The following is an 11676-nucleotide window of genomic DNA, read 5'->3' on the forward strand; positions in this document are numbered from 1 at the left end:
GATGAGACCTGGAGTGATTTTCGATATTAAAGAATTACTGATACTTTCTTTTTATGGTGATAATACTATGTTTATTTTTAGGTGCATAGGTTTCCTGGACAGACACGGAATATTTACAGGTGAAATGACAGGATGTGTGGAATGGGTTTAAATATGGAGTGAGGCAGGTGACATTCTGCTGTGGGGGTCAGAGTGTCTGTGAGTTGCCCCCTATGGTGCTGTGATGGGACGTTGGGGTCCTTATTGCTCCTTCCTCTCCTTGATTTTGTTTCCAGATTCTCCACAACATAGACTTGTAGCCCAATGAAACGAGGCTGATGTTGGGGCAGCAAGGGGGACAGGGTGGCCTCTGGCCATGTGCCTAGCTGGGCTACGGGTCTGGCCCTCCGGAGCATCAGTTTTCACGTGTATGAAATGGGCTCAGGCAGATGCTGGACGGGAGAACCCTTCAGCCTAATTCTAACCCGCAGCCTGGGCTATGGGGCAGGGGTGGCCATGAAGGAGCAGCAAGAGGACCACCTTCGCTGCCCTGCTGTGACTTTAGACCTGTCGGGAGTGACAAGATCCCACGCATGAGAAAAGGCCCCGGCCCGAGTACGGAATGGGCGTCCACTGGTTGTCCGGGGAGGCAGGGCCAATTCTGTCCCTACGGAGTCTGTGCTTGTCCTGTTTAGTCACTCAGATGTGTTCCCTGATGTGCCAAAAGCAGAGACAGGATGGCTGAGGGCCCCCAGGGCACCGAAGACAGAGATGGCGGGAACCTCCACATCGCCTGCAGTCAGGGTTCCTGGGGCGAGTGTGTCGCTGACATCGGGCAGCAGGTGCACGTGTGGTGGGGGAGGTGGAGCCCCAGTGAGGGAGGGAGGCAGTGGGGCGGGGAGGGCCAGAGGGTGTGGGGTGCTGGGTCCCCGTGGAACCTGACATTGACTCTGCTCTCAGCCCCACTACTGTGCCCCGACCTGGTGTGACTCGGCCCCCGCTACTCCCGAGTTCCACTCCAACTGAGCCACTTAGGCAAGCAGTGGTTGTCCACGCTACGGTGGGGTCGGTGCCTTTTCTCATTTGGCCAATGTCACCATGTCCTGCTCAGATGCAGGCTCAGTGTCCCCAGGCTCCATGCAGAAACCAACCTTAAAGTGAGTCTTTGCGAGCCTGACTTTAGTGGTCCAGGTTCCCAGACCGAGATTCCAGCTCCACGCTAGTGGTGACCTTCAACCCAGCCATGGCCCCACACCCAGCGCATCCCACACAGACACCTCCCCCTCACATGCATCAAGCTCACACCATGTTCCCCAAAGCGGATGCATGGAACACTGGGCCCATTCAGAGTGTTATGGGTCCTCTAAATGTGGGCAAGGGGATCCACACGATTTGGGAAAGCTGGGTTTCATCCTACAAAAGTGTTTTACTGCAGCAGGACTTGTCAGTGCTTTTACTTAGCTAATATACATTGTGCATTTCTGCGCTATGCACCTGTAGGTGCCATTTTCCATGCCTTTTTATGAGGTCATGGTGACAGCTCAACTATGGGCCCCTCCTGAATGGTCCCTGTTATGCTATGGCCAATTTCAACTTCTGTTTCCGCTGAGACTATGACCTTGACTTAGGTCCTCTTTGTGTATTTTGTGTGTCTCTAGCTCACTGATGAGCTCTTGGGACCCCTTCATTTCTTTTGATTGTCCTGTCAGTTACTGCCTCTTGTCCCTCTCTCAGGGCCGTTCTCCTTCCCGATAGGTCAGGGCCTGTGTCCCAGGGTCCTCTGTCCAGGAACAGCTTCCTGCTCTGGATGAAGGCTCCCAGGACACGGGGCGCTCACCCGGGTCCGGGGTGGTTTGGCTGTTAGGGTGGGACCACAGGGACATGGGCTCTCACCCAGAACTGTCCTGGCCCTGAGCAGAGACCCCTCAGCCCAGTGACATGGACAGACACAAAAGCACACTGGCAATGCAGGATGGTGCGTGAGGACATTGTCACTGAGAAGTAGAAGCAGGAAGGGGGTGAGACCTGCCCAGATGAGCTGGTGCCAGGCTGGTGGCTCTAGGGCAGAGAGGGGAGGTGTGCAGAGGGGACTGTGGGTGAGGAAGGTGGTGCTGGGCAGTGCCCAGGGAGACTTTGGCCTCTCCTACTGGGCTATGTTCCCACTGGCTGCTGGCATGTCCCCAGCCCCATTGAGAAACCAGGAGGAGGCTAGAAATTAAGCATGAGAGGAGAAATAAAGAGAGAGATCAAGATTTCTGATTCAAAATACGGATATTTATTGAGGGTTCATGGGGCTTAGGGCAGGGGCTGGGATGAGCTGGGAGGGAGGGAACACCCCTCCCCTGGGCTCCTGCAGCTCCAGGCCCCCGAGGGTGGGGTGGGGGCCGGGGCCTAAGCACACTCTGCAGGGGACACTGACTTCTCCACGGTGCTGCCTTCGTGCGTGACCTGGCAGCTGTACTTGTTGCGAGCTTTCCACTGGTCGGCCGACAGGCTCAGGTAGCTGCTGGCCGCGTACTTGTTGTTGCTCTGTTTCGAGGCCTGGGTGGTCTCCACGCCCTGGGTGACGGGGCTGCCGTCTGCCTTCCAGGCCACGGTGACGGCGCCCGGGTAGAAGTCGCTGATCAGACACACCAGTGTGGCCTTGTTGGCTTGGAGCTCCTCAGAGGAGGGTGGGAACAGACTGACCGAGGGGGCGGACTTGGGCCCACCTGTGGGGTGGGGGAGGGGCGGAGGTCAGAGTCCTGTGTCCACCTGGGGAGCCCCTGACCTAAGGGTGTGAGGAGGGGCCTGCGGCCACCAAGCCCAGGTCAGGGCACCTTGTGCAGGGGCTGTGGGTCTGAGGGTCTGTGACAGGAGGGTAGGTCATGGTCGTTGAGAAACCCCTTGTCTGTCCTGGGAGGCCCAGGGCCTGTCCCTGCCCATCCCCTGTCCTGAGCCCTCTCTGGGCCTTGGCCTCCCTCACAGACAGCTGACCCTGTGTGGCCTCTGGCTCCTCCTGCCATCCTGACGGGCCCTTCAGGGGCTTGTCTGTCCCCTGAGCACATGAGGTGAGGGTTAGGCCCTCCTGTGGGGTCTGGGCAGGGGACAATTGTGCCCTGACTCTTCTCTCTGAGGGACTCTGGGCCTTTTCCCCTTCCAGCCTGTTGTGCCCAGATCTGTGTCCTGGGCCTTTCTCTGGGGTCAGAGCCCGGGTGCTGGGGAGGACAGAGGGAGCCTGTCTGCTGTCCCTGAGTGTCTCTCAATCCACACACTTTGCTGGAGTCACCTTCGCGGCACCTGGTGACAGTAGCAGAGGTTTCACCTTATGGGCTCTGTCCTCTGTCTTTGGGACTGCGGAGCCGGAGGGCTTGTGTCCCCAGGAGCCCCAGGGACCCACCTTCCCTCACGGCCTCCTCTGTGAGGACCTTCGCCTGAGCCCCCGCACCCAGAGCCTCCTGTCCTGCGCCCTCCCGGAGCTTCCCTGAGTCCCAGGCCAGCTCAGAGCTCTGCCGTGGCCGCCCTGAGGCCCTGGCAGCCCCCACCTCCTATGTCTTTCCTGGCCTTGACCCTGAGTCCCACAGCCCAGGGGACCCGGCCCTGAGCCTGAGAACTGTGGTTCCCCAGCCTCAGCCCTGAGAGTTCCGGATCCTTCTAAAGTCTCCCAGGTGGTCACCCCCTCCCTGTGTCCTGTTTCCTCTTCCCCATGAGATGGTTCCCAAGTGACCCCAGAGACAAAGCAGGGCTGACAGGGGCCTGGATTGGGGAGGACAGGACAGAACAAGTCCTAGGGAACCAACAGTTCTTCAAAGAGACGGAAGGACAGACAGATAGGATAGACAGAGTCACAGACAGACCCCCCCGACACTTATTCAGACAGAGTGTAGAGTCAGAGTGGGCTACCCCTCTAGTTCCCTGGTTCAGGGGTCAGAGGGCAAGGGTTGAGGCATGCAGGAGTTTTAAGAGGGCGGGGAGGGATCCTCATTCCAGAGCTGGGTGCAGGGAGAAAGCTTTACCCCAGACTGAGACAAGACACAGGAAAAACAGCAAAAAAAGCACAAAATTGCCTGAAACCCGGGGTAGAGCAGGGAAGGAGGGGGAAGAAGAGACTCACCTAGGACGGTCAGCTTGGTCCCTCCGCCGAACACAGCACACTGTGCCACAGGCTGGTACAAAAACCCCTTTCTGCGAGCCCCCCCCAGCCCCCAGCTGCAGCTGTGAGGGAGGAAGCTGGGTCCCTGCCCCAGGTGGCATCTGCTAAGCAGGAGGACCACATGGCTCCCACACTCATCCCCACAGCTAAGAGGGCAGATGGCATCCCGTGACCAGCAGCAGAATCCCTGAAACCTAGACTCCCTAAGGACATCGGCACCTAGGATTGGATTTTCCCACAGACCGTCTGCCAGGAACAAGAGTGAGTTGATTGGAGGGCGTTTGTGTCACCAAGGAGACAACTCTTCTCAAAGGGGGTATGTTTCTTTGCTCAGTAGAGTTGACGCAATTGATCCCCCGTTGAGACCATGGGGTGACGCATGGAGGTGCCCCTCCCCTCAGGGAAGGGCAGATTTTTCTGGAGCGCAGTGTCCTTGGAACCTGCCTAGGATGCAGCCCTGAATCTGGGGGTGTCAGCCCTTCCCTCTCTTGGCTGGTTTAGTTGTCACGGGCCAGGCCCGTAGGCACTGCCTGGTCCCTGTGGGAAATGCGAGCCTAATCACGCGGGGTGACCTTGGGAGCATCCCTTGTGGCGTATCCCAGGCCTGGGGCAAGAAGGGGACATCAGGAGTTGCAACAAGCTGTCACCCCAGAGACCAGACGTCTCGGAAGTCCCCTGGGACCATGAACATACACCCAGGTGCAGCATGGTGTGGCTCCAGGTGGGCACATGTCCAGGATTGACAGACCCCTTGTCATCAGCAATGTGGCCACACGTCACCATCAATCAAACATAATGACGATGGACTCAAACACAAGCATTTCACACATTTGTTCCTTCTTTCTAGAGTTCTCCACCAGTAAGCCTTGCTGTTCAGCCCGGGAGGCTGCAGGGCCCTGGCTCGTCTCCGCGCAAAGTGTCTCCTTCCAAGAGCATGAGACGCACCCCTGGGTGGGTGACCTGCAGCGGCAGGGCCCTCCTGTCACGGTCACACTGCAGCCCCCACGGAGGGACGTGGACTGCGACATTGACCCTCCTCACTCCTGCTCATCTGACTCAGCTAATGTCACCAAGCAAGTGACCACCCGACATGGGTGTCTTTGCTGGAAGGCTCCAGACTCCTTGGGAAGCAGTTTTGCGAATGTCCAGCCTTAACCCCATGAAGTCTCTGGCTGCCAGAAGAATTTTGCAGGGAGAGCAGAAGCAGACAGGGGTGCTGGGTTCCCCCTCAGGGAGGCCGAGGCTGCGTCCGGACCCTGGGAACCTCCCGGGAGCAGCTCTCGGCTCCTGCGGCTCCAGCCTTGGCAGAAAACACTAGAGCAATCTGGAAGATTCTCCCAGGTTACCACAGGCCCAAAACACATACACCTGTGGCCGATTCAAACCTTGTTGACGCCTCGTATAACAAAGGCAAACCCACAAAATCACAACGGCCCCCCTGCACGACCAAGTAAATACACTATGGCATTCCCGAGGGATTTGATGAGACCTGGGTTACTTTTTGATTTTAAGGAATTACTGATAATTTCTGTATAGGTGTGCTAATATCATATTTAGTTTTAGGTCTGTATCTTTCTAGGACAGACAGGCAATATTTGCAGGGGAGAGATAAGATGCCTGGAATTAGCTTCTATAGGCTGAGTAGGGAGGTGATCTTCCTTCGGGGCTGGGTCAGCAGGAGACAGCATGTGCTTCTATTTCAGGGCTGGGTGATGGGAATGCGAAAGTCATTGTCATTCTGGTCTCTCCTCCGTTTTGGGTTCAAAGTTGTCTGGGATATAAACGTGTAAGATGGTACACGGAGGTCAGCCTTGGGGCAGCAGGTGGGGATGGGGTGGTCCCTGGCTTTGCCCCCAGCAAGGCTACTGCTGCTGTGGCATTGGGGTGTCTCAGGTTAATGCTCGGTGACACGGGCTCAGACAGGTGCGGTGGATTCCAGAACCCTTAAGCCTCCTTCTAGCTGAGAGTTTGGGATCGGGGCAGGGGTGGCTCCGAATGAGGACCAAGAGGTGCCCTTTCTCAGCCCTGCTGTTCCTCCAGAGCTCCGTGTCCTTGCAGATTCTGTTCCTGGCCTGTCTGTGCCACCCAGCAGCAGTGGAGGAGGCGGGTTTGAACGCCCTGCTGTGCAGGAGGGAGAGACACAGGGTCCTGGAAGCCCCTGGGGCACTGTGGACCCACGGAGACAGGCAGAACCTCCACATCCAGGAGGCCACGTCGCCTGCTGTCAGGGCCCCTGGGGCGAGTGTGTCTCTGACATGAGGTAGCAGGTACACGTGGGGAGGCGGAGGCTGAGCCCCAGTGAGGGAGGGAGGTTGTGGGTCCGGTGGGGGAAGGATCTGGGGGTGCTGAGTCAGCGTGGAAGCCTGACCCTGACTTAGCTGTCAGCCCCCACCTAGGGTCGCCGTCAGCCTAGTGACCTAGTTCACTTGTTCCAAATATTCCCGAATTCCACGCTGAGTGACCCTCCCGGACAAGCAGTCCATGCCCACCCTCTGCTGGCGTCGGTGCCTTTTCTCATTTGCCCAAGGCTACCATGTCGTCACCCTGATGTAGGCTCAGCGTCCCCAGGCTCCATCCACAAACCAAACATAAAGTAACTGCGGATGTGACTTTGCTGGTGCAGATTCCCCAGCATGGAGATTCCAGCTCCATGTCAGTGGTGACCTTGAGCTCAACCATGGCCCAGCGCTCATGGCACCCCACACAGACACCGCCCCCTCATGTGCATCAACCTCACTCCGTGTTCCCAAACTGGAGCCATGGAGCACGGGATCTTTCAGAGTAGTATGGGTCTTCTATATGTGGACTAGGGGATCCACATGATTTGGGGAAAGCTGGGTTTCGTCATGTGAAAGTATTTCACACAGCAGGACTTTTCAGTGCATTTACTTAGCTAGCATGCATTGCGAAAGCATGAGACACGCACCTGTACGTGTCATTTTCCAGACCCTCCTATGACCCCCTGCTGGCAGCACAACCGTGCACCCCCCATGGCAAACACTCTCCCGAACGGTCCCCCTAGTGCAACAGAGAATTTCAACTTCTGTTCCTGCTGAGACTATTGCCTTGACTCGGGGTCTCTTTCCCTGTTGTGTCTGCCTCTAGCCCCCAACCGTGCCCCTGGGAGCCCCTTCATTTCTTCTGATTGTCCTGTCAGAAACTGCCGCTGTCCCTCTCACGGGGACCCTCTCTCTTCCCGATAGGTCAGGGACTGTGTCCCAGGGTCCTCTGTCCAGGAACAGCTTCCTGCTCTGGATCACGGCTCCCAGGACACGGGGAGCTCACCCGGGTCCTGGTAGTTTGGCTGTTAGGGTGGGACCACAGGGACATGGGCTCTCACCCAGAACTGTCCTAGCTCTGAGCAGAGACCCCTCAGCCCAGTGACATGGACAGACACAAAGGAACACTAGCGATGCAGGATGGTGCGTGAGGACGTCTTCACTGAGAAGTAGAAGCGGGAAGGGGGTGAGACCTGCCCGGATGAGCTGGTGCCAGGTTGGTGGCTCTAGGGTAGAGAGGGGAGGTGTGCAGAGGGGAATGTGGGTGAGGAAGGTGCTGTTGGGCAGTGCCCAGGGAAACTTTAGCCTCTCCCACTGGGCTCTGTTCCCACTGGCTGCTGGCATGTCCCCAGCCCCACTGAGAACCCGGGGAGAGGCTAGGAATTAAGCATGACAGGAGAAATAAAGAGAGACATCAGGATTTCTGATTGAAAACGAGGATATTTATTGAGGGTTCATTAGGTTTAGGGCAGGGGCTGGGATGAGCTGGGAGGGAGGGGACACCCCTCCCCTGGGCTCCTGCAGCTCCAGGCCCCCGAGGGTGGGGTGGGGGCGGGGGCCTAAGCACACTCTGCAGGGGACACTGACTTCTCCACGGTGCTGCCTTCGTGCGTGACCTGGCAGCTGTACTTGTTGCGAGCTTTCCACTGGTCGGCCGACAGGCTCAGGTAGCTGCTGGCCGCGTACTTGTTGTTGCTCTGTTTCGAGGCCTGGGTGGTCTCCACGCCCTGGGTGACGGGGCTGCCGTCTGCCTTCCAGGCCACGGTGACGGCGCCCGGGTAGAAGTCGCTGATCAGACACACCAGTGTGGCCTTGTTGGCTTGGAGCTCCTCAGAGGAGGGTGGGAACAGACTGACCGAGGGGGCGGACTTGGGCCCACCTGTGGGGTGGGGGAGGGGCGGAGGTCAGAGTCCCGTGTCCACCTGGGGAGCCCCTGACCTCAGGGTGTGAGGAGGGGCCTGCGGCCACCAAGCCCAGGTCAGGGCACCTTGTGCAGGGGCTGTGGGTCCGAGGGTCTGTGACAGGAGGGTAGGTCATGGTCGTTGAGAAACCCCTTGTCTGTCCTGGGAGGCCCAGAGCCTGTCCCTGCCCATCCCCTGTCCTGAGCCCTCTCTGGGCCTTGGCCTCCCTCACAGACAGCTGCCCCTGTGTGGCCTCTGGCTCCTCCTGCCATCCTCACGGGCCCTTCAAGGCCTTGTCTGTCCCCTGAGCACATGAGGTGAGGGTTAGGCCCTCCTGTGGGGTCTGGGCAGGGGACAATTGTGCCCTGACTCTTCTCTCTGAGGGACTCTGGGGCCTTTTCCCCTTCCAGCCTGTTGTGCCCAGATCTGTGTCCTGGGCCTTTCTCTGGGGTCAGAGCCCGGGTGCTGGGGAGGACAGAGGGAGCCTGTCTGCTGTCCCTGAGTGTCTCCTACTCCACTGACTTTCTGGTGTCACTGTCACCCCCTCGGCACCTGGTGACAGCAGCAGAGGTTTCACGCTACGGACTCTGTCCTCTGTCACTGCGGAGTGGGAGGGCTTGTGTCCCAAGGAGCCCCAGGGACCCACCTTCCCTCACACCCTCCCCTGTGAGTACCTTCGGCTGACCCCCCGCACCCAGAGCCTCCTCTCCTGCGCCCTCCCGGAGCTTCCCTGAGTCCCAGGCTGGCTCAGAGCTCTGCTGTGGCCGCCCTGAGGCCCTGGCAGCCCCCACCTCCTATGTCTTTCCTGTCCTTGACCCTGAGTCCCACAGCCCAGGGGACCCGGCCCTGAGTCTCAGAACTGTGGTTCTCTGGCCTCAGCCCTGAGAGTTCCCGGTCCTTCTAAAGCCTCCCAGGTGGTCACTCCCTACCTGTCTCTTGCTCCCTTTTCCCCATGTTATGGGACCCAATCGACCCCACAGACAAAGTAGGTCTTACAGGGGTCCAAGCACTAGAGGACAGAATTGAACAATTCCTAGCAACCCAAGCTTCTTGGACAGACCGAGTGACAGACAGACAGGGACAAAGGCAGACAGACAGAGAGACAATTCAGCCTGACCAGGTCACCAGGTCCAGCACGCTGGCTCTGGGGTCAGAGGGGAAGGGGGAGGCACTGAGGAGTCTGAGCAGGGAGGGGAGGTCCTGACCCCAGAGCTGGGTCCAGGTTGAAAGCTTGACCCCAGGCTGAGACAAGATACAGAATAAACAGCAAAAACAGCGGAAAAGTGCCGGAATCCTTGAGAAGAGCTGGGAAGGGAGGGGAAGAAGGCACTCACCTAGGACGGTCAGCTTGGTCCCGCCGCCGAACACCCAACACAGTGACACAGGCTCGTACAAAAACCCCTCCCTGAGACCCCCAGCTCCAGCCCCCAGCTGCAGCTGTGCTGGAGGAAGTGAGTCCCTGCCCCAGGTGGCATCTGCTCAGCAGGGGGACCACACGGCCCCACCCTTAGCCCCACAGCTAACAGGACATTTGACATCCTGTGACGATCAGCAGAATCCCTGATACCAGGATTCCCGAAGGAAGTTGGATTGGGTTTTCCCAGGGGCCATCTGCCAGGAACAGGAATGAGTAGTTCATTGCAGGGCATTTGTGTCACTAAGGAGTGAATTTTTGTGGAAGGGGACAGGTGGCCTATCCTCAGCAGACTTAGCACATCCCTGATCCCTCGGTGAGACCCCTGGGTGACACATGGTGTCCTCCTCCCCCCAGGGAAGGGCAGGCTTCCTTGGAGAGCAGTGTCCCGGGAACCTTCCCATGACCCCAGCCCTGACTGCAGGGGTGTCAGCCCCTCCTTCCCTGGGTTGTCCTGGTTGTCATGGGCCTGGCCAGTGAGGCCTGGCTCGTCCCCGTGGGCAATGCCAGCCTCAGCCTCCAGGCTGACCTGGGAGCATGCCCTGTGTCCCCTCAATTCGACTGATGTCAGTGGGTCAGGTGTGTGGTGGCTGTTGTTGCCTCATTCCAATGAGCGAGGGTCCTGAGTGTGGTGGCCAACATCACATCCCACTAGAGGGAAGTGTGATCAGTGGCTGATTCCAGGCTTGGCCCACAAAAGGGACTTGAGGAGATGGAATATATTGTCACCTCAGAAAGCAAGAGCCATGGCAGTCCCCTGGGGTCATGAAAGTGGACTCAGGTCCCACCCTAGGACACTTCAGTTGGGTGGATGTCCATTATTTGTAGTCTCCTTGTCATTACCAATGTGGCCAGATGTCATCATTAGAACATTAATATAATGATAGTGGATTCCAACACACCTATTTCACATATTTATTCAGTGCATCTAGTTATGTACCTGTCTCTTTAATTCCAGCTGAGCACCACAGCAAGCACTAGGGTTCACCTATGACACTGCAGGGCCCTGGCTCATCTCTGTGCAAAGTGTGTCTGTCCTAGAGCGTGAACCCCACCCTTGGGTGTTTGAAGTGCACCTCAAAGACCCTCCCTTCATGAAGAGTCTGCAATTCTCAGGATAATGACGTGACCTGAAACATCGACCCTCCTCATTCCTGCTCATTCGACTCAGCTAATGTCACTAAACGAGTGACCAGCCGACATGGGTGTCATTGCTGGAAGTAGCGAACTTCTTGGAAAGGAGTTTGCGAATGTCCAGCCTGAACCCCGTGAGATCTCTGGCTGCCAGAAGCACGTTCCAGGGAGAGCGGAAGCAGACAGGGGCGCTGGGCTCCAGCTCAGGGAGGCCAAGGCTGCGTCCCGACCCTGGGAACCTCCCGGGAGCAGCTCTCGGCTCCTGCGGCTCCTGCCCTGCCGGGAACACTGGAGCGATCTGGGAGATTCCCCCGGTTACACCAGGCCTGAAGCACACACTCATCACAGATTCAAACCTTGTTGAAGCCTCAGCAACAAAGGAAAACCCAGAAAATCACAACAGCACCAGTGCACGACGAAGTAAATACACTATGGCATCCCCGAGGGATTTGATGAGACCTGGAGTGATTTTCGATATTAAAGAATTACTGATACTTTCTTTTTATGGTGATAATACTATGTTTATTTTTAGGTGCATAGGTTTCCTGGACAGACACAGAATATTTACAGGTGAAATGACAGGATGTGTGGAATGGGTTTAAATATGGAGTGAGGCAGGTGACATTCTGCTGTGGGGGTCAGAGTGTCTGTGAGTTGCCCCCTATGGTGCTGTGATGGGACGTTGGGGTCCTTATTGCTCCTTCCTCTCCTTGATTTTGTTTCCAGATTCTCCACAACATAGACTTGTAGCCCAATGAAACGAGGCTGATGTTGGGGCAGCAAGGGGGACAGGGTGGCCTCTGGCCATGTGCCTAGCTGGGCTACGGGTCTGGCCCT

The 11676-nt window shown here is 57.5% G+C and overlaps 3 gene segments (V, D, J or C); all 3 read right to left on the bottom strand.

Moving 5' to 3' along the window:
* Positions 1-769, bottom strand: part of LOC138401599 (immunoglobulin lambda constant 6-like) — a 6728-nt gene extending 5959 nt beyond the window's left edge. The window contains 1 exon segment of the C gene segment in view: positions 740-769. Coding sequence covers positions 740-769 — 30 coding nt within the window.
* A 1498-nt stretch (positions 770-2267) lies between these two features.
* On the bottom strand, positions 2268-5139 carry LOC138401600 (immunoglobulin lambda constant 6-like). The segment is given in 3 exon segments: positions 2268-2690; positions 4073-4173; positions 5057-5139. Coding segments are annotated over 3 exon segments (504 nt in total).
* A 2718-nt stretch (positions 5140-7857) lies between these two features.
* On the bottom strand, positions 7858-10567 carry LOC138401601 (immunoglobulin lambda constant 6-like). The segment is given in 3 exon segments: positions 7858-8269; positions 9626-9766; positions 10549-10567. Coding segments are annotated over 3 exon segments (480 nt in total).
* Between the last annotated feature and the right edge of the window lie 1109 nt (positions 10568-11676).

Source organism: Eulemur rufifrons, chromosome 21 (genome assembly GCF_041146395.1).
Source record: "Eulemur rufifrons isolate Redbay chromosome 21, OSU_ERuf_1, whole genome shotgun sequence".
Classification (NCBI taxonomy): domain Eukaryota; kingdom Metazoa; phylum Chordata; class Mammalia; order Primates; family Lemuridae; genus Eulemur; species Eulemur rufifrons.